This window comes from Schistocerca nitens, chromosome 3, assembly GCF_023898315.1.
Source record: "Schistocerca nitens isolate TAMUIC-IGC-003100 chromosome 3, iqSchNite1.1, whole genome shotgun sequence".
Taxonomy (NCBI): domain Eukaryota; kingdom Metazoa; phylum Arthropoda; class Insecta; order Orthoptera; family Acrididae; genus Schistocerca; species Schistocerca nitens.
The window spans coordinates 846,166,664-846,192,101 of record NC_064616.1 but is presented as its reverse complement, the minus strand read 5'-3'; the positions used below and the strand labels follow the sequence as shown (position 1 = coordinate 846,192,101).

Below are 25,438 nucleotides of genomic sequence, written 5' to 3'. Positions count from 1 at the left end.
TGCTTAATATTATAATTAACATACATTTTGTAAAATAAAGAGCTTTCGTAAGTACTATTCAACTTGATTTTTTCCTTATTCAGGATCAAGTTGACCATCTTCGACAAAAAGGAATTCAAGCAAGTGCCATAAATTCAAATATGCGTACTTCGGAAGTAAAGGCAGTCATGAAAGACCTGTTGAGTGAACATCCCAAAACTCAATTTCTTTATGTGACACCAGAGCAGGCGAGGACTGAGAATTTTAAGGTATTACATTTTATTATTCATTTTAAGTAACTTACTCTTTCCTTAGGCTTTTGTGGAGAACAAAAGTTTTTATATATATTTGGGTACTGGTCAGATATAAACATTTGATTAACTTGTATGTGGGATATAAATATTGTGAAAAACAATTACATATGTAAATTGATTTTGATAGGATTGTTTTGGGACACCTCGCCCATCAGGGACTTCAGTGTTCATATATGTGTATGAAAAATAGTGATCAGATGTTTTCATATAAAGAAATAATCATAGCAAATGAAAATACCTACAAGTCTCTGATATATTCCCCCCTCTTCAGACCAAAAATATGCACTTATGTGAGCTGTCAACGAATGAAAAACATAGCTTTATAAGAGATTCATTGGAGACAAGTCTTTTGAAGGCAACTACAGTAATTTAACCATTTATTACATTCTTTGCTAGTGAAGGACGTTTATGTCCATGACTTATTTATTTAGTGTCCATTTCATTACAGTCCTGTTGTAGAACTTATCAAAATACAAGACATAATGAAATTTTACGTATAAATATGTGCAAAATATAGGCATACGTAAGATGTAATACATGAATGGTAAATTCAGTAGTAAAAGTCTGTGAAGCTACGATAGCACTGTAATTATTTACCATCTTTTCAGGCAGTTTCTGATCCAGAAGAACTTGAACATTTAGTGGTAAAACAGTTCTACAGTAGAGGAGAAATTATAAAATTGACAACTACAGGTTATCACTACCACCGGTGTCCTGAAAATTTTTAGTAGAGGCAATGTACACTAGAGTTGCTACTTACTTCAGCACTTATAACCTGTCAGTGGGGATGCAGTTTAGTGTCAGGAAGGACTCATCAGCTGTCAGGGCAGTTTACTCCTCGCATTAAGCATAAAAAAAACTCTTACAGCCATTGGATAGATTACTTCTCATGATGTGGGCATTTGATTATGTAGACAATAGTGTACTACTAAACATATCACAACATTTTGAAATTGCATAAAAAGTTACACAATTTAAAAATGCAACATCTCACAGCAATATTGATTAATAAAATCTCAATGAGCTTCCAGTCACGTTAAGAGACTAAATTTCCAAGATCTTTTAGTCAAACATTCATTGGCCATGCGTTAAGACTTCCTAGCTCCAATAACAGTGGAGATATGAGCAAAAACCAGTTTTTCAGCCCATGATATGTCAGCTGCCCTGCACAACAGATGTGTTATATGGGGATAATATTGGCCTGCCAAATTGACCTGCTTTCCAGGGCAGCCTACATGTCAGAGCAACAAACAGTTTCCCAGTCCCAGACATGTTGGTTGCCCTGCACGACAGGTGTGTTGTGTTGGAGTAATATTGGCCTGTGTTATCATTCTGATTTGCAGGGCAGCTAACACTTCAGCAGCCAAATAAAATATTACAGCCCCTGATGTGCAGGGTATCCTGCACAACAATATGTTGTAGGCATGCTGGGTGTATTGATCTGTTCTGCAGGGGCTCCGCGTGAGTGAGTGAGTGAGTGAATCACACCTTGCAGTTCTATTAACTGATTAAACTGATCCTGATCTGATCCTGATACTTTATTTCTCTTTTAAAAACGAACACTTGGAATTGTAACACTTTCAACACTGCTTCCATATTCTGCAAATGTTCAGCTGGAATATAGTCCAAGTAATTAGCTCAGGTTGGCAACAGTGAAGTCTGCTGCTCTAAATATCTCCAAAAAATTGTTGGAGCTGATGCACTACCGAACAGTAACCGCTGAAATTGAAACAGACCCAGATGGACATTGATTGCAAAAATCTTGAATGCCTCATCCAAAGATAGTTGCAGATATACTTCCTAAAGTCAGTTTTTGAAAGGAAAAACAAGAAGACTTGTTCAAGTTTGTCAATCAGATCTTCTGGGCAGGGTAAAGGGAAGAAATCAACAACAGTTTGGGGATTCGACGGTAGCTCTGAAATCTGTACATGGCCTTAGCCCAGGTGATTGTTTCAAGAGAATGACATGATGTGAGGGGATATGCTCTTTGTTTGCTTTTTGCATGTCAGATGAGAGGCATTTTTAATTTGACACTGCATTTGTTTTAATGACTTGTTATTGTCATTTGTATTAAACTTTTCTTTGAAAATAAGTAATTTTTGTCATGTTTTTGCTGCACTGAGGGCTAAATGATTGCACCATAAACTATTCTTCTTGGTGGTTTTCATGGTCATCAATCACATGTTGGCTTTGGGTGTTGGCTACAGTTTTTTCTTCACTCACTGAAGCATACATGGTAAGATTGTTGTCTACCTGGGTGAGGTCCTCTGTTTCACAAGTTGACAATGATGGACAAAGTTCTTAAACTAATTCTGTCAGAGGAATGTCCTCCTCATTTTCATTATGAGCTGCTGCTGCTGTTGGTAAAGAGAGATTTATGAATTCTGCATGTTTAAAGCAATTAGCTTTGAGTGACATTTTCCCACTCTTCCAATGTCCTTAAAATTTCATCAAGAAAGTTGAAAACTATTTCTTTGTCTTCTTTGATTTTTTTGTAACATGTTCATCACTTGAAGTTTCATGTACTGAATTTCCAAAGATTTTATAACTCCCTGATCCATTGGCAGTAGAAGTGAAGTGATATTTAGAGGTAAAAACACTACTGGATGAGCAGTTCAGATGTTGAGCAGGAGAATAATTTTTCATTTCTTTGATTGCGGCTTAGAGTCCCAGTTACACAACCACTTTTCAGAAATATCAGACGCCATCCAAGATTTTGTCTTGCTTTCATAAAGTACATGCAGGTGGTGAATGTTTTTAAAATGTCTTCTAGGCTTTTCTGGTTTTTGGATCACCAAGAACTTTTCTTTACATGATCCTGTCATATTTGTAGCAACCATAATTGTGATTCATTTCTTAGACATTTTCCCACCTGAACACTGTTCTTCTCTCAATGTCTTATCTGCGATCATGCTATAAAACAAACCAGTTTCATCTGCATTGAATATAACATCTGACCTCTAACTTTCACACAAAACAGGCCACTTCTTAGATAGCCACTCATCTGGTATGCCATCAGGTACACCAGCATCTTTGCCACTAATTTTTCTGGAAAATAATATTGTGGCAAACTGAGAAACATTATATTCAAGATGAAGAACAATTGAAGTTTGAATTTCCCAACATATGTGCAAATTCATTGGCTTTTCCTTAAAGAATAGATCCATTAATCAGCATGTTATTTGATCTTTGCTGCATAAGCTATGTAAGTAAAGCTTCCTCAGTATTTTTGTGCTCCGATGATCTTGCCCATTTGATTTTCAAAGAACTGTGTTCAAAAAGAAACTTTCTGTCCTTCCAAATTGCAGAAATCTTTGACTTTGAGACACCCAAATCCTTTGCGATGCTGACTTTGTTACCCCATGTCTATTCACCATATTATGTGTGACTTTTCTTCAGTATGAAATACTTTCCTTTTGTTTGGTTACTTCTTTAAAGTGATGCTTGTGTAGACTGTTTAACACACATACTGGTTTGAAAGCAGCAATCTACAGAAAAGAAGAGTTTGAAAATAAATGTTACATTGTTGTTAGTAATCCCTAAATATGTGCCAAACAAAAATGAACATTGGATGTTATAGCTGATATGTTTCTCCAAAAAGTAATAAAAATATATAGTTTTATATGGTAAGTTGCAGTAAGCGATGCAGTACTTAGCGATTTTTTTTTAAGTATAGCGTTTACATGGGATTTAGGCAGGCTGTTAGATTTCGATGTTAGAGCCCATACATCATTAAAAGTGATGAAAGCTGTTCTATTTGCTAAATTTACAGTAATTTTTATTGCAGGAGCAAGATTTGTAGCCAAAAGGCTAACTCTCAGTTGCATGAAAACATACATAATTTTTAAGGGGTGACAATCTTTGGGAGGTGTTAGATGCTATAGAAAGTGGAAGGTAACAAATTCCTGGAATTGGAGATAAATCAGAAACTCTTGTGGAAGATACACATTCAGGATCAAAGGAAGCTGAATGTGGCTGCCTTTAAGAACAGAATCATCAGTCAATACCTGTGATACATTTTGCATTCTTTCATTCTTGTCTGTCATTAGTGATGTTTGTAGCAAGTCTTTTTGGGTTCAAAGGATAATTTTCATCTGAAAGTGTCTGATCTAGGCCACATGTAGCATTACTTCATGAACTTAACTTGGCCACTTTTTTAATAACTCCGATACCCTTACACAAATGCTGCGGTGTATCTGGTTGCTTAGAAGCTTTTACGGTAGACAGTGTTGACTTGTTTAACAGCTGCATTTATTCAGCAAACAAAAGACAGAGAAACTGCCTATACACATATTTTCAGCAGGCTTCAACAATATTTAAATGTGGTTTGCCACAAACTGCATATTTTCAGTTTCAAGTTAAATACTTTCTCTCCGCATACCACTGCTGTGCTCCATAGAAATATCAAAGTTCCGTGAAACTGTGACTAAAATTAATGGAACTTAGGGTGTATTGTTTTTATAATGAACACTGAGGGTTGATATCTGGCCCAGCTGTCTGACTTGTAATATCTATGTATTTTGTAAATCACTCCAGCTTACTTCCTGGACAGTTCCTAACAATAGGCTGTCACCCAGGCTATTCCCCTTGCTAATAATTTGAGAATAAAAATTGATATAATCACATTATTATTATTATTATTATTATACTGATTAAAAATGAAGTATGAACTTCCTGAAGAAACGGTCCCACTTAAATGAAGTTTTCTTCACACTGGACAATATGCTGGGTAATGCGAGAGGTTTGTGCACAAGTATTGGTCTGCAGGAAAAATTATTTGCATGACAGATGAGAAAAAGCAACAGAATATGCTGAATGATATTCTGGATGTAGCATGAAATGTTCACTAGTTCCTTGGTGAATACCAGAGTCACATGTTCATTGTAAGCAGTGCTTCCCTATGCCAAAATGGCTGTAATTTGTTGTAAATGTCAAAGTTTGATAAACTTGGCATTCTTCTGGTTGATGCTTTGTGATCATCACCAACACCATGGCTGAGTTTCTTCTCATCACAAAACATATCTTTGCTCTGTATCTTTTCAGCTGCATCATTTTTTATATCATTGGAAGCAGGCTGCATCGTAATGAGATGTGGGGAGGGAAACTGGTGAGAGACACCCTTCCTCATAGTATCATAGTACACATTCCTGCAAACAGTTCCTCCTGATTGTCATAACTGACATTCCAGGAATGACACTGGCTTTATTTCTTTCTGTATTATCAGTATTTACACATCAAATGAAATTTTGTTAGTACAGTTCCTTGATTTGAAGACCTATAACTCTAAAATGATGAAATATATTGAAAAACAAGCAATAGAAAAAATGCTCTGTTTACTTCTTACTATCCTGATATGCTGTGAAAAGCTGAAAACTCAAGGTTCATGTGAAGGCCTTTTCTTGGGTCATATGGCTCCCAAATCTTGTTTAATGACACATATGGCTTGTAAGTCAGTTTCACATTAAAACTACGTATATATCCTACATTGTATAGCATTACAATTTAGGTTAACTCTTCCCATTCTAAAATGATATTTTTGGCCCACTTACATCAGATACTGTTCGAATAGTAAAAATGGCAACATTAAGTCTTTTAACAAGATCTTGAATGTGGGCTTTCCACGGCAGTTTTGAACTATTCAGTTTCACTAATCATATGCACATTCTGTGAAATCAAAATGATGGGTTTTGTTGAATTGTTTGTTATAAACTGTAAAAACTGAGTCTTACTGTGATTAGCATTAGTTTATTTTGTACAAGCCATGAACTTATCGTCATGAACTGCACTATTTGAAACAGAGCCAATGTTGCACATAACATCCTTTACTACCAAGCTAGTGTCACCAGCAAACAGAAATATTTTAGAATTAACTGTAATATTAGAGGGCATATGATTTATATAAATAAGGAACATGAGTGGCCCCAGCATTGATCCCTGGGGCAGGTACTCCCCCCCCCCCTCCCCCTCGACTGTTCCCCACCGGACCCCACATGACAGACATTCTCCACACTGTGAATAATGACCTTTTGCTGTCTGTTCTTAAAGTAAGAAGTGAACCAGTTGTGAGCAACTCCCGTATTCCATAATGGTCCAACTTCTGGAGCAATATTTTGTGATTAGCTCAATCAAAGGCCTTACAAGGGGAGACCGCCAATTGTGAAATTCAGATTCGATTCATCCTGCGCATAATAAAAACTCATGGCCAGAGATGTAATGTGGCAAAGCACCAAGATGCACTTCTCAGCCATTGTCGAGAAAATCGACAGTTAAAAGAAACCGTTGGGGGGAAATACTCTCTACGATTAATAACTTTCTACAGCGTCGTGGCGCAGCGGTAAGCGCTCAGGTTCGCAATCCGAAGGTCTCCGGATCGAATCTCGCGCCATGCAATTTTTTTTATTATTAGTTTTTTGTAATTCATATATATATATATATATATATATATATATATATATATATATATATATATATATATATATATATATATATATAAAAAACTATTAATGAATTGCTTATGCATGTTGGTGAAGGCGGGTCGCTCTCCAATTGTACCGCCTCCATTTTTCAGTTTGTTTAACAGGGTGTACCAAAGCTCTCACGTCCGCACTGATTTTCGACGATGTTATATGTTGTGCTAGGGGCCGCATCTACCTTCTTTCGAAGTTAGCAGGCAACTACGCTGTTATACGGCGGCTCATTTCGGCCCATTCAACATCTGTCCTTCAAGTGTAACGAGCGAGTAACGGAGTTTATATTTCATACCTGCCACAGCAAATTTGTGTTCGTGGGGTCTCTATTCTAATTCGAACGTTTGACTTACGCTATACTTATTCGTTTCGGAATATTGTTTCTACGTCTTCCGTTTACTATACATGGTTAACATTATGAAGACAATTAATAACATTTGTGAAATACAACTTTGTTTGCGGAAAACATAATGATGTTCGAAGTCGCCAGTTTTTCCACGACAAACGACTTTCAAAAACTTATTATATGCATAATTGTTGCAACTGATTGCCGGGAATTGTGTGTGTGTGTGTGTGTGTGTGTGTGTGTGTGTGTGTGTGTGTGTGTGTGTGTGTGTGTGTGTGTGTGTGTGCACACACATTTGAAAAAAAAAAAAAAAAAAAAAAAAAAAAAAAAGGTTGCGTGGCGCGAGATTAGATCCAGCGACCTTCGGATTACGAACCCGAGCACTTACTGCTGCGCCACAACGCTGTAGAAAATTATTAATCATAGAGAGTATTTCACCGCAACGGTTTCTTTTAACTGTCGATTTTCTCGACAACGGCTGAGAAGTGCATCTTGGTGCTTTGCCACATTACACCTCTGGCCATGAGCTTTTATTATGCGCAGTATGAATCCAATCTGAATTTCACAATTGGCGGCCTCCCCTTGTTAGTTAAATCAAAAAAGATGCCTAGTGTTCAGAACTTTTTGTTTAATCCATCCAATAACTCACAGAGAAAAGAGAACATAGCATTTTCAGTTGTTAAACCACTTCTAAAGCTGAACTGCACATTTGATAGCATATTGTGTGATACCCTTACATACCGAGCCTTTTCAATAACTGTAGCAAACACTGATGACATAGAAATAGGCCTAAAAGTGTCTACATTATTGTCCTAATAAAGCGGCTTTACTACTGAGTACTTCAATTGTTCAGGAAACTCACCATTCTTAAAATTACTAATATGACTAAGTGCAGGGCTAACATAAGTAGTGTAGTACTTCAATATTCTGCTAGGCACTCCTTCAAATCCTAATAGTCCTTAGTCTTCAGTGATTTAATTATTGACACAATTTTTCCCTTGTCAGTATCACTGAAGAGTATTTCAGACATCAATCTCAGAAAGGCACTTTCCAAGACAATTACATGATTCCCTGTAGAAACGTAAGTTTTTATTTGATTCACCGCGAATGCTCAGAAAATAATTGTTAAATACTTCACATATATCTGACTTATTAGTAACAGAACTATTTTTATTATGAACTGATTTTATATTGTAGACCTTGTGCTGCTGAACACACATTTGCTTCACAATTGACTATATGTTTTTAATTTTATCCTGTGAATTAGCTATTCTATTTGCATATCACATACTCTTTGCCTTCCTAATAACCTTTTTAAGCACCTTATAATAGGTACTGTTTGTAATGGGCTACTGTAGCTTGATTGTGACCACATCTATCATTTCAGCATAATTCCCTCTTTGTTCTACATGATATCCTTATCCCACTAGTCAGCCACCCTGGCTACCTTTTACTGCTAGTACCCTGTTTAGAATGTTCTAATGGAAAACAACTCTCAAAGAGAATGAGAAATGTGTTAAGGAAAGCATTATATTTGTCATCTGTGTTATCGGCACTATAAACATCTTGCCATTCTTGTTCCTTAACGAGGTTTAAAAAAACTTTATTGCCATTGGATTAGCTTTACTACATAGTTTCTAATCAGATATAACATTTGTTTGAGTACAAAAACCTTTTAGTGTTAAAATTTGTGAATGATGGTCTGAAAGGCTATTTACCCTTTACTAACAGAATGCTCATCTAGTAATGAAGAATGAATAAAAATATTGCTGAAACACCCGCTAAACCTGCTGGACAGAGCAGGTGATTAGTATTGTGTAAAGGGCCAAATAAGGTGTCAGTCAGGTTCACTCAAAATTTTAATTTATTGTAATTTAATAACACCTTTAAACCAAAACGGCACATAGGCGAACTACTAGTTTCAAAAAAGCTGCAGGCCTCGAAACAAGAAATCTTAAAGCAACAGGATAAATCTCAAGTGTTAAAAACAAGCAGCTAAAATTGCAAATGAAATAATTAACATAAATATAAACAGGGCAAGGGTAAATAGACAAACATAAACAAGTTGCAATACAAACGGCTGAAGGCCGTAAAAGCAAGACATTTTTTTTAATCATTGGCTATGATAGATTATAAACAGACAACTAAACACTGGTGAGAGGGACAATAAAGAAAACGGCACTTGGAAGCCTCCAGGGAGGTCGGTCTGCCCTCGTTCACTTAAATGAGGCAGGTAGTGACCCCAATTACACTTGATCTGTCGGTAACCCAGCCAAGGGACAGCCACGAACCGACCGACAAAACGACTTGCTTGCCACCAATCAGTACGTGAGAACTCAAACAAAAAATGTTACAAACGTGATTATCCACAATGAAATACGTATTAAGCTGTCAAAACTACACACCATGATGGACAGCAACAACAGGTGAGGAAAGGACGCTGCCTGAAATTACGTTAGTAGCCAGGGCAGGTAACCGGAACACTAACGGCCACAAGGCAGAAAATTCCACTGGTGCACTTGAATTGTAGTTAACAAATATAGTTAATTCCACCCCATGGCAGCTAAATTTCAGCAATACAAACACTTGGTGTTGCTCACAGGAAAACCTCCCCAACGTTGAACCACCGAAACGAACCACACAACATAAATGGGCGTGGCTTGGGTACTTAAAACACCACTCAACTTTGACGTTCTGGGTTGGTGAGCCATGAAGCTCATAGTGATTGGACAGCTCCACACACGCTCTGACACTGCGCAGGGACCGCCAGCGGACCCAGCCGACTACACTGCGCGGAGATAACTTCCCTGGTCCGTAGCAACTGACCGACTTGCTTCCTGGTCCGTCCGTGACTGCTGCTCCATTGCGACTGCACTGCTGGTGCATCTCCCACTCACTTCCAGACACACATGACGGCAGAAATACTGGCTTGGACCCAACCGTGCAGAGGAAACATGCCCACTGGCTAAGTGACATCCCTGCACCAGGAAAGGACCAACCCAAGTTACACAAGATGGTAATTGAAGGGGCCCAGAAGCACTCAGAGAACCAGTTACATGTCGCCCAATGAGACGACCGACCTCCCAGAGCCAATACGCTGACAACATTTAAAATAACTAATCAATCAAAATCACACAAACTACACACAGAACCTGACAAACACTTGCACTAACACCTGAACGATACCCGATCCCCCAAGACCGTGGCCCAGCTCGAGTGATGCGCGACGGCAATGATCAGGCGAGCCATGTCGACGCAGACCTCACTGCTGCTCCAATCCGACTCCACTAGTGCAGCATTGCAACTCCCTGACTTGGCAGGTTCGGACTGTGTTCCAGACACGTTCCAACTGACTGGCAGCCTGAACTCGCGACCCAAACTGGTTTACGACAGACAACGACCGGGAAGTAATAGCAGTTGCGCAAAGATACTACGAAAGGGGATATATCGATACACGCTGCTATCACCGGTCACGGTCAGGCAAAGCAGCAACTCGGTGATAGTAGTAATTTAAAGTAATGTAGTGAGGTGGAAATATGTTAAAAACAGGGTGTAAAATACATGATGGCGGGAACACGAGCCACGCAAAGCTCAATTGCCTATGGCTGTGCTACTGTTCCCCTGCACCATGTTTGGAAAAAACACAGTCTGCATCAGATTATATGAATTTAGGAGATCTTCGAACATCCTTTTTCTAATGCTCAGATTTTTTTTTGCACTGTCCTGATGGAATTGTCTAAGTCCGTCGGAATGCACAATGTACATGAATGGATGCAGGTGATCAGACAGGATGCTTACATACGTGTCACACGTCAAGAGTCATATCAAGATGTATTAGGGGTCCCATGAGTATATATAGTATCTGTTCTTTTGGAAATGACCAATATGTAATTAGCAGTTTAGTTTCACTAAATTTAACTGCCCCTGCACAACATTCAAAATACCTTATTCAGTGCAGTACATCTACAGACTGAAATGGAATACTGTTTTTTTTACATACATGGCCACTCACCCACTCTTTAAAGAACTCCTTGAAAAACAGCCAGATAATCTTTATCCTGGTAAAGGAAGCCACTGAATTGTCAGATTATTCAAGTGGTGCTCCGATGTACCAATAATGTCAAAAGTCAACATCTATAAGCAGTTCACTAACTTTATCTCTAATAACTCTTATATTTTGATGAAATATGCTAATTCCTTCTCTAATTGGATACCTGCCCACCTCCCAAGGTGATTCATCTGTTAGAGGGACTTCCTTTAAGCAGGTATATTTATCAACTGACTTCAATCTGAAAAACGTGCAGCTCTGACACCAACTACTACAGGAATTTTTCCATGAGTGATCCCACCACCACGACCCACTACACTGTCACCTATAAGCTCTGCCAGCCTCCCCTTCCCATACCTATTGACGTGCAGGTAATGCCTAGTGAAACCCGATCTATTGATTGGTTCAACTGGCACCACTGCAATGTGAGCCATGCCCTCCGCCCTCAGTGACTTCTCCAGCCTCACATTAACATGCCTAACAGCAGCATTAAGACGAGGCCAATCATGACACTGAAACAGTTGCACAAAGTGCACATTAGTGCCATGAGTTTGAGTAAGCTGTCTTTACCAGATCATCAGCTACATCATATTCCCCGTCCCTATCAGGCCTATTCCCTGCTCCACACTTTCACTGCCTGATCCACTTTCACAAAATTTCTACATAACTCCCCCATGCTGTTAGTCACCTGAGCCAACCCTGCACTAGGCTTCACAATGCTCGTGACCTGGTACTCACTGCCAAACACTTCCTGCAACAGCTGGCCCACACCTCTGCTCTAGCTCTTTCTATTAGAATTTGCAACTGACTTAGGCTTCCTAACTGCTGAGGACTGCACCTACAGCTACAAGAGGCTTCTCTCCACTCAGCTCTGACAGTTGGTTGAATTTATAGCTTATATGCAAAGAACGAGGTTAAGTATATTATTATCTGCAATTTAGTTATATTTTTGTTTATTTTGGTAGGACTGTCATTTTACTTTGATGATGCATGCTTTGTTTATTTGTTGTTATATCTTTGCAATTTTCAAGCTGCGAGGTTAGTTTCATTATCGTTGCTGTGCTGTTAATCATGGCTGCGCCGTTGTCTATTTGCACCAAAGAAGAGCAACGTTTAGTGATCCATTTTTTGTGGTCGGAAGGCATATCAGGGGCCGAAATTCATTGAAGACTTTTGGTACAGTATGGGAACAGTGTTTTGCCACAACAGTGTATCTACAAATGGATTGAAAAATTCTGAAATGGTCGCACAAGTGTCACGCACGATGAAGGAGCCTGATCACTGTTTACTGCCACAAATGAAGAAACCATTGAGCGTTTACGTGGAATGATTCTCTTAGACAGATGATTAATTATTGACAAAGTGACACATCAAAAGTTTGTGCAAGATGGGTCCCAAAACAACTCACACAGTTGCATAAACAAATGCACTTGGACATCTGCAAAAAGCATTTGGATCACTATGGTAACAAAGGGGACAACTTCTTAGACAGGATCATTACTGGTGATGAAACATGGATCCATCATTATGAGCTGGAGAGTAAACGGCACAGTATGGAATGGAAACATCCAAATTCGCCGTGTAAGGAAAATTTAAAGACCCAACCCCCACAGGAAAACTGATGCTTACAGTTTATTGGGATGCACAAGATCCAGTACTGGAACATTATGGGGAAAGGGGCACAACAATAAACAGTGTACGTTACAGTGAAATGTTTACTGCCAGGCTAAAGCTTGCAATTCGAAGCAAATGCTGAGGATTGTTGTCAAAAGTATTGTGCTGTTGCATGACAATGCCCGTCCACATACTGCTGCCCACACTGCTGAAACGCTCCAGAAACTCAAATTTGAAATACTGGATCATCCTCTGTATAGTCCTGATCTTGCCCCTTTTGACTATTACTTGTTTGGTCCACTCAAAACAAGCATTAAGGGACCTTCGGTTTGCCTCAGATGAAGCAGTGAAAGAAGCGGTGCATTCCTGCCTCGCAGCTCAACTGAGAATTTTCTTTTATGAGGGCATCAGGAAGCCTGTACAACAATGGACCAATTGTGTTGAAACGCAAGTAGACTGTCGAAAAATGATGTTCTTGTAAATTTCCTATTTGATTACAATAAAATTTTATAACTACTTTGTGGATAATAATTGACTTACCCTTTTACAACTGTCTGAATATCTCCTCCTCTTAGTTGCCATCTTACCAACTGCCAGTTCCCATTCCCCGGCACCCTTCACTGTCCTGAAAATATGTAGTTCCTTCGTTGTGTCTTTTAACTGTGCCTGAAGTGCTCAGACCTTACACTTCTGCTCCTCTGTCAACATATTTCTGCTACAAATTCTGCATTTCTAGGAGAGGATCTTGCTAAAATGCCCATTGGCTTCCCCACTGTATTCCCCCCTGTGAAAATATTTTGAACAAATCCTACACCATGACTTACAACTCGCAAACCTACGACAAAGCCCACACTTCTCACTCATGGTAAAATTTTAACAGTTACTGAAAAAACTAAATGCCTACATTATCTAAATTCAGTTATAACACAGGAACTATTTAAAGAACTAACAATAGTGGTCTTGACATTCTCTCTCTACTGAGAAAGCAACAACTTTTATTAATACTACTAAACTACAACTAATACCATCAAAACTCCACACAATTTTGTAGCTAAAACCAAAAATTCAAGTGGCCACTGGAACACTCAATGAAATTAAAACAGTGAATGAAAATTTTACTGAAATATTTCACTATGAGCAATAAAAAATGTCAGCTGAAAACTACTGCACGAAATTTACTAAACAACTTCAGTGCACAAACAACACTAAAAAACACAGTGGGCGAAAATTTCCGAATGTTTATTAAACTGTTAATACGCCAAAAACAGCACGAGACACCATCGAAAACTACTAAATTTAATAACTCTATAACAGTGCACAAACAAGTTTGTCAGAACTTAGTTTTAGAACTGCTACAGCTGCAGCTGCATGCCACAAAATTTAAACACACTACTGAGGCCTGAGACTGGGATGAATGACGTAAGCACACTCACAAATAACAAAAATTGTTCAAATCGCTCTAAGCACTATGGGACATAACATCTGAGGTCATCAGTTCCCTACACATAGAACGTCTCAAAAATGAGATTGACAGTAAGTGCAAAATGGCTAAGCAGGAATGGCTAGAGGACAAATTTAAGGATGTAGTGCCTACAGGAAAATTAAAGAGACCTTTGGAGAAAAGAGAACCACTTGTATGAATATCAAGAGCTCAGATGGAAACCCAGTTCTAAGCAAAGAAGGGAAAGTAGAAAGGTGGAAGGAGTATATAGAGGGTCTATACAAGGGCGATGTACTTAAGGACAATATTATGGAAATGGAAGAGGATGTAGATGAAAATGAAATGGGAGATATGATACTGCGTGAAGAGTTTGACAGAGCACTGAAAGATCTGAGTCGAAACAAGGCCTCAGGAGTAGACAATATTCCATTAGAACTACTGACGGTCTTGGGAGAGCCAGTTCTGATGAAACTCTTAGAAGCTAGATTAAGGAAAGGCAAACCCACATTTCTAGCATTTGTAGACTTAGAGAAAGTGTTTGACAATGTTGACTGGAATACTCTCTTTCAAATTCTGAAGGTGGCAGGCGTAAAATACAGGGAGCGAAAGGCTATTTACAATTTGTACAGTAACCAGATGGCAGTTATAAGAGTCGAGGGGTATGAAAGGGAAGCAGTGGTTGGGAAGGGAGTGAGACAGGGTTGTAGCCTATCCCCGATGTTATTCAATCTGTATATTGAGCAAGCAGTAAAGGAAACAAAAGAAAGATTCGGAGTAGGTATTAAAATCCATGAAGAAGTAATAAAAACTTTGAGGTTTGCCGATGACATTGTAATTCTGTCAGAGACAGCAAAGGACTTGGGAGAGCAGTTGAATGGAATGGATAGTGTATTGAACGGAGGATATAAGATGAACATCAACAGAAGCAAAACGAGGATAATGGAATGTAGTTGAGTTAAGTCAGGTGATGCTGAGGGAATTAGATTAGGAAATGAGACACTTAAAGTAGTAAAGGAGTTTTGCTATTTGGGGAGCAAAATAACTGATGATGGTCGAAGCAGAAAGAATATAAATGTAGACTGGCAATGGCAAGGAAAGCGTTTCCGAAGAAGAGAAATTTGTTAACATCGAGTATAGATTTAAATGTCAGAAAGTCGTTTCTGAAAGTATTTGTTTGGAGTGTAGCCATGTATGGAAGTGAAACATGGACAATAAATAGTTTGGACAAGAAGAGAATAGAAGCTTTCGAAATGTGGTGCTACAGAAGAATGCTGAAGATTAGATGGGTAGATCACATAACTAATGAGGAGGTATTGAATAGGATTGGGGAGAAGAGAAGTTTGTTGCACAACTTGACTAGAAGAAGGGATAGGTTGGTAGGACATGTTCTGAGGCATCAAGGGATCACCAATTCAGTATTGGAGGGCAGCGTGGAAGGTAAAAATCGTAGAGGGAGACCAAGAGATGAATACACTAAGCAGATTCAAAAGGATGTAGGTTGCAGTAGGTACTGGGAGATGAAGGAGCTTGCACAGGATAGAGTAGCATGGAGAGCTGCATCAAACCAGTCTCAGGACTGAAGACCACAACAACAACACATCTTACCTCAGTCAGAGTGAGAGTTAGTTGTGTTAATGTTTATAACAATCAGACAGTGCTGCAGGGGTGATGATGCCATGGAAAATGTTTAAAACTGGGTAAGACAATAATGGGAGGCCACAGCCCTATGTTGCATGACTTTTTGCTCCAGCTAGAGAACCCTCCAATGTGTGGTGCTTATGGCATACAGATCACTGTGCAACCCATTTTATTACACTGTGCTTCATTTACAGATCAGTGGGTGGTGGCAGCTTTGCCAACAGACCTACCCTCTAATTTAAATGACATTGCAATGAATGTGGTTAGAGTTTGAAAGTTTTGTGAATAGTCCAACATTCTTACCAAGATTTTAGGGAGATGGTCTTAATGTGTTAACAGGGTGACTGGCTAACCCGTGCTTTTTTTTGTAAGTGGTCTGCTGGCCATATTTGCCTGTGCCGTTGTTTTAGCTATCATGTTATTTTACTTGTATTTTAATCCCTGGTCTAAAACACCCTTCACCTTTTCTCTGTTGTGTTAAAAATGTTGTCTTCAAGTTGTGGCTCACATTGGCACTAATGACGCCTGACACGTGGGATTTGAGGCCATATTCAGTTCACACATGTGGCTGGTAGAGGTGGTGCAGGCTGCTGGCCTCAATTGTGGGGTGCAAGCAGAGCTTGCAGCTTGCAGCATTGTCCCCAGAGTTGATCGGGGTCCTTTGGTGTGGAGCTGAGTGGAGGGTGTCAACCAAAAACTTCGTCGATTCTGTGACGGTCTTGGCTGCAGATTTCTAGACCCGCGTTACTGGTTTGTGATTTGTAGGACTCTCCTTGATAGGTTATGGGTGCACTACAAAAAGGAAGCAGTTACTCTGGTAGCAGAGTACTTGTGGAGTGCACACAAGGTTTTTTTAGGCTAGGCGGTAGTTTGAGCTACTCCGATGAACACTTGCCAGTTGATACGTAGCAAGAGAAGTCAGACTGCATTCAAAGTAAAGACACTTTGACTGTCAAAGTCTTATCAGTAAAATGTCAAAGTATTTGCAGTCATTCACAGAAAGTCTGTGGTCAGTAGTGCGTAAATACCCAGATCATGCAATACTACACTAAAGAGCAAAAGAAACTGGTACACCTGCCTAATATTGTGTAGGGTCCCTGCAAGCATGCAGAAGGGCCACAACATGACGTGGCATGGACTCAACTAAAGTCTGAAATAGTGCTGGAAGGAATTTACACTATGAATCTTGCAGGGCTGTCCATAAATACATAAGAGTGCGAGGGGTGGAGATCTCGTCTGAACCGCATGTTGCAAGGCATCCTAAGTTTGCTCAATAATGTTCATGTGTGGGGAGTCTGGTGGCCAGCGGAAGTGTTTGAACTCTGAAGAGTGTTCCTGGAGCCACTCTGCAGCATTTTTGGATGTGTGGGGTGTTGCACTGTCATGATAATGGAATTGCCCAAGTCCGTCAGAATGCACAATGTACGTGAATGGATGCAGGTGATCAGACAGGATGCTTACGTACGTGTCACATGTCAGAGTCATATCAAGATGTATCAGGAGTCCCATAACACCCTAACTGCACATGCCCTACACCATTACTGAGCCTCCACCAGCTTGAACAGTCCCCTGCTGACAAGCAGGGTCCATGGATTCCATACACATCTGTCCTCTCGATACAATTTGAAATGAGACTCATCCGACCAGGCAACATGTTTCCAGTCATCAACAATCCAATGTTGGCACTGACGGGGTCGGGCAAGGCAAAAAGAGTGTGTCGTGCAGTCTTCAAGGTTACATGAGTGGGTATTAGGCTCCAAAAGCCCATATCGTTGATGTTTGTTGAATGGTTTGCATGCTGACACTTGTTGGTGGCCCAGAATTGAAATCTGCAGCAATTTGCGGATCGGTTGCACTTCTGCCACGTTGAACAATTTTCTTCAGTCGTCGTCGATCCTGTTCTTGGAAGATCATTTTCCGGCCGCAGCGATGTTGGAGATTTGATTTTTACTGGATTTCTGATATTCACAGTACACTTGCGAAATGGTCATATGGAAAAATCCCCACATCATCGCTACCTCGGAGATGCTGTGTCCCATTGCTCGTGTGCCAAATATAACACCACTTTCAAACTTACTTAAATCTTGATAACCTGCTTTTGTAGCAGCAGTAAGTGATCTAACAAGCGTTGCTGACAGCAGCACCATATTCTGCATGTTTATATATCTCTGTATTTGAATATCCATGCCTATACCAGTTTCTTTGGCCCTTCAGTGTAGTTGGGGGCAACTTTAACCACCTGAGTACAGACTGGGATGTCTACAGTTTAGTTGCTGGGGGTATAGACAGACAGTTGTGTGAAGTACTTTTCAACATATTTTCTGAAAACTATCTTGAGCAGCTAGTTCAGCAACTGACATGCCAAAGAAATATCTTAGACCTTGTAGGTGCAAATAGGCTGGACCTTATCGATAATGTTAGTATAGAAATGGGAGATAGTCGTCATGATGTCATTAGAGCAACTATTGTTACGAAAGTTAATAAATCAGTCAAGGAGGCTATGAGAGTGTTTCTGCTAGAAAGAGCAGATAAGCAGCTGTTTGAATTCTCACTTAGACAGTGAATTGACATCACTTATTTCCATTAAGATGGACATAGAGGAATTAAGGGCAAAATTTAAGCAGATTGTAAATCATGGTTTGAGAGTTATGTGCCTAGTAAGTGGAATAAAGATGGAAAAGACCCACCATGGCTTAATAACAAAATTTGGAAAATGCTAATGAATCAGAGACTGTTGCACACTCGGTTTAAAAGAGAACACACAAATAATGACAAGCAAAGTTAAGTAGAGACTCCTGTGTCTGTGGTAAGATATATGCGTGAAGCATACAACTACTACCACCATCATACCTTGGCAAAATATCTGGCAGAGAACCTGAGAAAGATCTGGTTCTATGTAAAATATCTAAGCACGTCCAAGGCTTCCATCCAGTCCTTGTTGACCAGTCTGATGTGGCAGCTGAAGACAGCAAAACAATAACCACAGTTTTAAATTTCACACTCAATAAATCGTTCTCACAGCAGGATCATACAAACATGCCATCATTTGCCCATCGGACAGACTCCTTTGCTGGTGATGTAGTAATAAGCATCTCAGGCATAGAGAAAGAACTGAAAGATTTGAAAGCAAATAAGTTACCAGGTACAGATGGAATTCCACTTCAGTTTTACAAAGGGTACTGTACAACACTGGCACCTTACCAAGCTTGGATTTAGCATAAATCCGTTGCCCAGCACAAAGTCCCAAGTGACTGGAAAACTGTGCAGGTGACACCTCTATATTAGAAAGTTAAAAGAACGGACCCACGAAATTACAGACAAATATCCCTAATCTCAGTTTGCTGCAGTATCATTGAACATATTCTCAGTTTAAATATAATAAATTTTCGTGGCAGCGAAAACATTATGTCTACAAATCAGCATGGTTTTAGAAAGCATTGCTCAATTGAAACTTGGTTTTCCATGTTCTCACATGATGTACTGTGAACTATGGTGAAGGGCAACAGACAGATTCCATATTTTTAGATTTCCGGAAAGCATTTGACAGGGTGCTCCATTGCAGGCTGTTAATGAAGGAATTGATCCAAAGGTACGTGAGTGGCTCGAAGACTTCTTAAGTTATAATACCCACTGTGCTGTCCTTCGATGGAGGGTGTTCATCAGAGACAATGGTAACATTAGGAGTGCCCCAGGGAAGTGTGATAGGACCACTGTTATTCTCTCTATACATAAGCGATGTGGTGGACAGGGTGTGGAGCAATCTGCGGTTGTTTGCGGATAATACTGTGGTGTAGTGACTGTGTAAGTATATAAAATGACTTAGACAAAATTTCTAGGTGGTATGATGAATGACAGCTAGCTCTAAATATAGAAAAATGTAAGTTAATGCAGATGAATAGGAAAAACAATGTAATGTTCGGGTAGAGCATTAGTAGTGTTCTGCCTGACTCAGTAACATCATTTAAATATCTGGCCATAACACTGCAAGGTGATACTGCATGGAATGAGCATGTAAGGACTGTTGTAGGGGCGGTGAATGGTCGACTTTGGTTTATTGGGAGAATTTTGAAAACTGTTTTCCATCTGTAAAGGAGATCACATATAGGACACTGGTGCAACCTATTCTTGAGTACTGCTCAAGTGTTTGGGATACATATGAGGTTGGATTAAAGGAAGACAACGAAGCAATTCAGAGATGGGCTGCTAGATTTGTTACTGGTAGGTTAGAACAACATGTAAATCTTACTGGGATGCTTCGTGAAATCAAGTGGGAATACCTGTAGGGAAGGTGACATTCTTTTTGAGGAACACTATTGAGAAAATTTGGGAAACTGCCATTTGAAGCTGACTGCTGAAAAATTCTACTGCATACATATACATTGCGCATATAGACCATGAAGATAAGATAAGATACGAAAAATTTGGATTCACATGGAGGCATATAGACAGTCATTTTTTCCCTCACTCTATTTGTGAGTGGAACAGGAAAGGAAATGATTATGAGTGGTACAGGGCACCCTCTGCCATGCGCCATCTGTTGGCTTGTGGAGTATCTGTGTATGCTATCATTAACCAGTAGGTTATAAGCATTGTTATTGTTACTTTTTTGCACATTCAATAAACTAGATTGTGATATATTGCACAGAATAATGATACTTTATGCACAAACATGTTTTTAGGCTATGTTTTTATGTTTAAACTGCCTGTATATGAGGGGAATTCGAAAAGTCCGCGCAAAAATAAAAAAGCTACTTATGTGTTTTTGGTAAACCTTTTATATTTTTCGACATAGTCTACTTTTAGAGTTACACACTTTGTCCAACACTGTTCTAATTTGTTGATCACTTCCGGATAATAGGAATTGTCAAAGTGTGCAAAATAGCTATTAGTTGCTGCAATCACCTCCTCGTTTGAATAAAATCTTTGTCCCGCCAGCCATTACTTCAAATTGGGGAACAAATAGTAGTCTGAGGGAGCCATGTCTGGAGAATAGGGGGGATGTGAAACGAGTTGGAATCCTATTTCCATTAATTTTGTGGCCACAGCTGCTGAGGTGTGTGCTGGTGCATTGTTGTGATTGAAAAGGACTTTTTTGCGGTCCAATCACCGGCGTTTTTCTTACAGACCGGTTTTCAAATGGTCCAATAATGATGAATAATATGCACCTATAATAGTTTTACCCTTTTCCAGATAGTTGGTGAAGATTATCCCTTGTGAATTCCAAAAGACAGTTACCATAACCTTTCCGGCCGAAGGAATGGTCTTCGCCTTTTTTGGTGGAGATTCTCCCTTGGTAACCCATTATTTAGATTGTTGTTTGGTCTCAGGAGTATAGTAATGTATCCATGTTTCATCCACAGTGATGAAACGAAGGTTAAAGTCCTGCACATTCTTCCTGAACAGCTGCAAACCATCCTTGCAACGCTTCACACGATTCCATTTTTGGTCAAGTGTGAGAAGTCGCAGAACGCATCTTGCGGATAGCTTATTCATGTCTGAATGTTTATGTAAAATATTATATACCCATTCATTCAAGATGCCCACAGCACACTAGCAACTCACGCATCTTCTGTCATCCGTCACCATATAATTTATTTTATCAATGATTTCTGGAGTCGCAACTTCCACAGGATGTCCAGAATGTTCAGCGTCACCCAATTATAAACTGTTCTATTCGAAGGTGCAGAGTCACTGTAATGTTTATCAAGCTTCTCTTTAGTCTCCTGAGGCGTTTTGCCTTTCATAAAGTAATGTTTAATCACCACAAAAAATTCTTTTTTGTCCATTGTTTGACAATCACTCGACTTCCTTGATTCACACAAATGCCAAACACAAGGAAATAGATCAATATGGCTGATACTTGGTGTGGGTTCTTTCCAAAAGTACTACTAACTAAACATGACCTCGATACATGCCGGTGGTGCCATCTCTTGGACTTTGCACGGACTTTTAAAACGACCCCTCGTAATGAACAAACACGGTGTAAGCAACCACTCAGCCGTAATTCTGCAATTATGGTGTGTTGCAGAGGCTTATAAAGGGAAAATTTTGGTTTTTAGCTTAACGGAATTGCTTCCAGGAAAATGACATTGTTGGAATTTCTAGAAATATTTTATCACTTTGATTGCAGTTGCATATAGTGAATTAGTAAAATGAAACATGTTTAGTGCAGATGTTGCATACCTGTAATCTTTGTGTTGTGTATTTTGCTGGAGAGGTCTGAATTTGAACTTAACAAACAGTACCAAAGATGTTAGAGGTACTTCTTGGGGTGCAGTGATTATTATGCAGTAGAGATTATAAAGTTGTTATGTCAATGGACACTGTTTTTACGTATTTTAACATACATACATATATGCATACATACATATGAGGTGTGTGAGAAAAGTAACGGGACTGATTTTTTAGCTGCCACAAATGTTTTTTATGGTTTTTATTTCAAAAAATAATATTGTCTTCTTCAAGGTAGTCCCCTTCAGCAGGTGTACACTGGCAGAGTCATCGTTCCTGGTCTGGTAGCAGTGCTAAAAGGCTTCAACTGCTAGGGCCTTTAATATTTTGGTCACAATATTTTGAATAGAGTCTCAAAATGACATCTTTTTAAGACTTTTCCAATTTTGGGAAAAGAAGAAAGTCACAAGGAGTCAGATCAGGTGAATTGGGGGAGGGGGCTGTGGAACAACAGAATGTCTTTTGAGGACAAAAATGCTGTGATGGAAGTGGCCATGTGACATGGGGTGTTGTCATGACGCAGCATCCAATTGTCTGCAATGTATGGTGTCACTCGGTTTGCCCTTTTCCTGAGCCTTTCAAAAGACTTGGTTTACAGTTTGTTCTGGAGGAACAAATTTTTTATGCATGATACCCTTACTGTCAAAAAAGCAAATCAGCAATCTTCTGATATTTGATTTGCTCATTTTACCATTTTTTGGTCAAGGAGATGTCTCAGTGTGCCACTCCTCACTTTGTCGTCTAGTCACAGGATCATACTCCAAAAATCAAAGATTTGTCGCCTGTGACCACATGACCGAACCATTTGTGGTTGTCGGCAATCCTCTCAAGATCAACATACACATTCCTTCGATTGTCCTTCTGTTCAGTTGTCATATCTTTTGGCACCACTTTGGCACAAACCTTTCACATATGCAAAACTGAGTCAAAATTTGATGTATGGTGAAAGTGTTTTAGTTTACCAGGTCACCCATCTTCCTTATTGTGAAATGTTGGTCTGATGTCACAAAATTATGCATATGTTTGATGTTTTCATCAGTGAATTGTGAATTGTGTTTTATTCATCTCATGACGTACATTTGCAACCTATTTGCTTTGTGTACAGGAAATATGTCAAAAAATTTATAATACAGTTACAATGATCTTTACATTAATAAATAATAGCACTCCAATAAATAATAACACTATAAGGATATCTCTTGGAATATGTAACACATTGTATTCAACTCAAATTTCCAGATTGTCCTGCGTGAATTAATCCACTGAGTAATAACATTTCGGTGTCAGTACCTCATATAGCTTTCTTTTAAGTGGACCTAAATTCATCTTCATCAACTTGTTCCCTTTTAATTTACTACAAATTTTAATTCCCATGTATCCAGGTCCCTGGGCCTCAAATAATTAATGTCTGGTGTAAAAAAACATAATAATCTCATATATGTTTAGGGACGGCACAGTTAATATTTTAAGTTTTCTAAATAATGGACGACATGGTTCTTTATGATTTCCAGTGCACATATTTAGAATGATTTTTTTTCTGTATTTTTAGTATCCGCACTATGTTTGTCGAGTTGCCAAAAAAAAAAAAAAAAAAAAACATATCTAATAATGGATTCAAAGTAGCTTGTATATGCTACTTTTTGTGTGTCCATGTCGGTTGCAGTTGATAATATTTGCATTGCAAATGCAAAGATGCTCAGTTTGTTTGCTAGGAATTCAGTGTGTGCCTGCCATCTTAAATTTTTATCTACATTTAAACCTAAGAATTTGACTGAGTCAACTTCTTCTATATCTTGGTTGTTGTGAACAATCTTGATCTGCTCACATTTTGACTGTTTGGTTTTGAACTGCATCATGTGAGTCTTAGATACGTTTAGATTGAACCCATTTAGCTAAACCAAGTTTCTAAGGTACTGAGGGTAGTGATCACAGATTTAGGAATTTTTTCCAAATCCTGATCTTTAACTAAGACAAAAGTATCACCTGTGAACAGGACTGATGGGGAGCTGAAATTTAATGGTAAGTCATTAACATAGAAGAGAAATAGGACTGGGCCGAATACTGAGCCTTGTGGAAAACACTGAGAGACTCTTATTCCAGTCAGAAAAATAATATGCACTACTTGAAGAGATATTACCCCTTTGCTTTCTGATTGGTAAGTAGGATTTAAGCCATTGTAGGGCACTACCACTAATGCTATACTTTTCAAGTTCGTAAACAAGCATGGTTTACAGAATCCAATGCCTTTGTGAGGTTGCAGAAAATTCCTGCCACCTTATTTCTCTTGTCTAATAATATACTTATTTTCTCAATGCAACTGTTCACTTCATATATAGTGTTTTTCCTCTGCCGAAAACCAAATTGATTGTTTAGAATAACAGAAAAAATTTGCAGTGAAATTTTGGATTTGGGCAACAGCAATTTTTTAGATATTTTAGATATGACTGGTGGGATCAGGATAATATCCCATGATGTCTCTTGATCCCTTTTGGAAGAGTGGTTTGATTTCAGGATATTTCAGTACTTCTGGGAAACAGCCCTCTTCACAACATTGATTTATTATTTGAGATAGAGGGTTTGAAATTTTATTGTGCACTGCTTTGGTGAGTATTCCATCCCAACCTGCAGATTTTTTTTTTTTTTATTGTTAGAATTACATTTTCTACTTCACCCACAGAAACTTTTAAGAATTCTATAAAGTTGTCAGAGTTTTCACCTAGGCCAATGGGATTTACTTTGTTATGATAATCTGTTACATCTACATCAGACTTTGCTACATTTTTAAAGAATTCATTAAAGTACTCTGGTTCTTGAGCTGGACTTACAATAGTATTTCCTTCAATGTCAGTTTTTGAAATTTCGTGGTTACAGGCTTTAACAGCTAACTCAGATTTAATGACTGACCGCACAGCCTTTGTCCTATTTTTGTAATTTAAAATTAGCGTTATTTGCCAGTTTTTCTGCCTTGACAACTCTGTTAAATATGGTTTTATAGAGTCTAACATATTCAATGAAAACAGTATCTTTATTATATTTTAGTTCTCTCTGCAGTTGCCTTCTCCTTACACTGGAAATTTTTATGCCCTGGGTAATAAACTTTAATTTATTTGTTATTTTATTGCTGCAAAGTCTAGGTGGAATTCTTTCATTAAAGGCACCAAGAAAACTAGTTAGTAATTTCTCAAAGTTTTCATTTACAATGACCAAAAGGCCACGTTTTCTCTTTTAGCTTCTCACCAAATATTAGCAAGTTTTCTTTGCTTACGTTCCTGCTCATACGGGTTCTCATGCATGAAATGTTCCTGTCTGTTTGTGGCAACTCAATGAACAATGCACAATGATCTGAAATACCTAGATCTA

General features: G+C 38.8%; 1 protein-coding gene across 1 annotated transcript in view; it reads left to right on the top strand.

Annotated features, from left to right (window-relative positions):
• LOC126248868 (uncharacterized) overlaps positions 1 to 25,438 on the top strand; it is a 309,564-nt gene that overhangs the window by 170,401 nt on the left and 113,725 nt on the right. Inside the window, exon 3 of the mRNA XM_049950312.1 lies at positions 84 to 248. Coding sequence (XP_049806269.1) covers positions 84 to 248 — 165 coding nt within the window. The remainder of the gene's footprint in view (positions 1 to 83; positions 249 to 25,438) is intronic.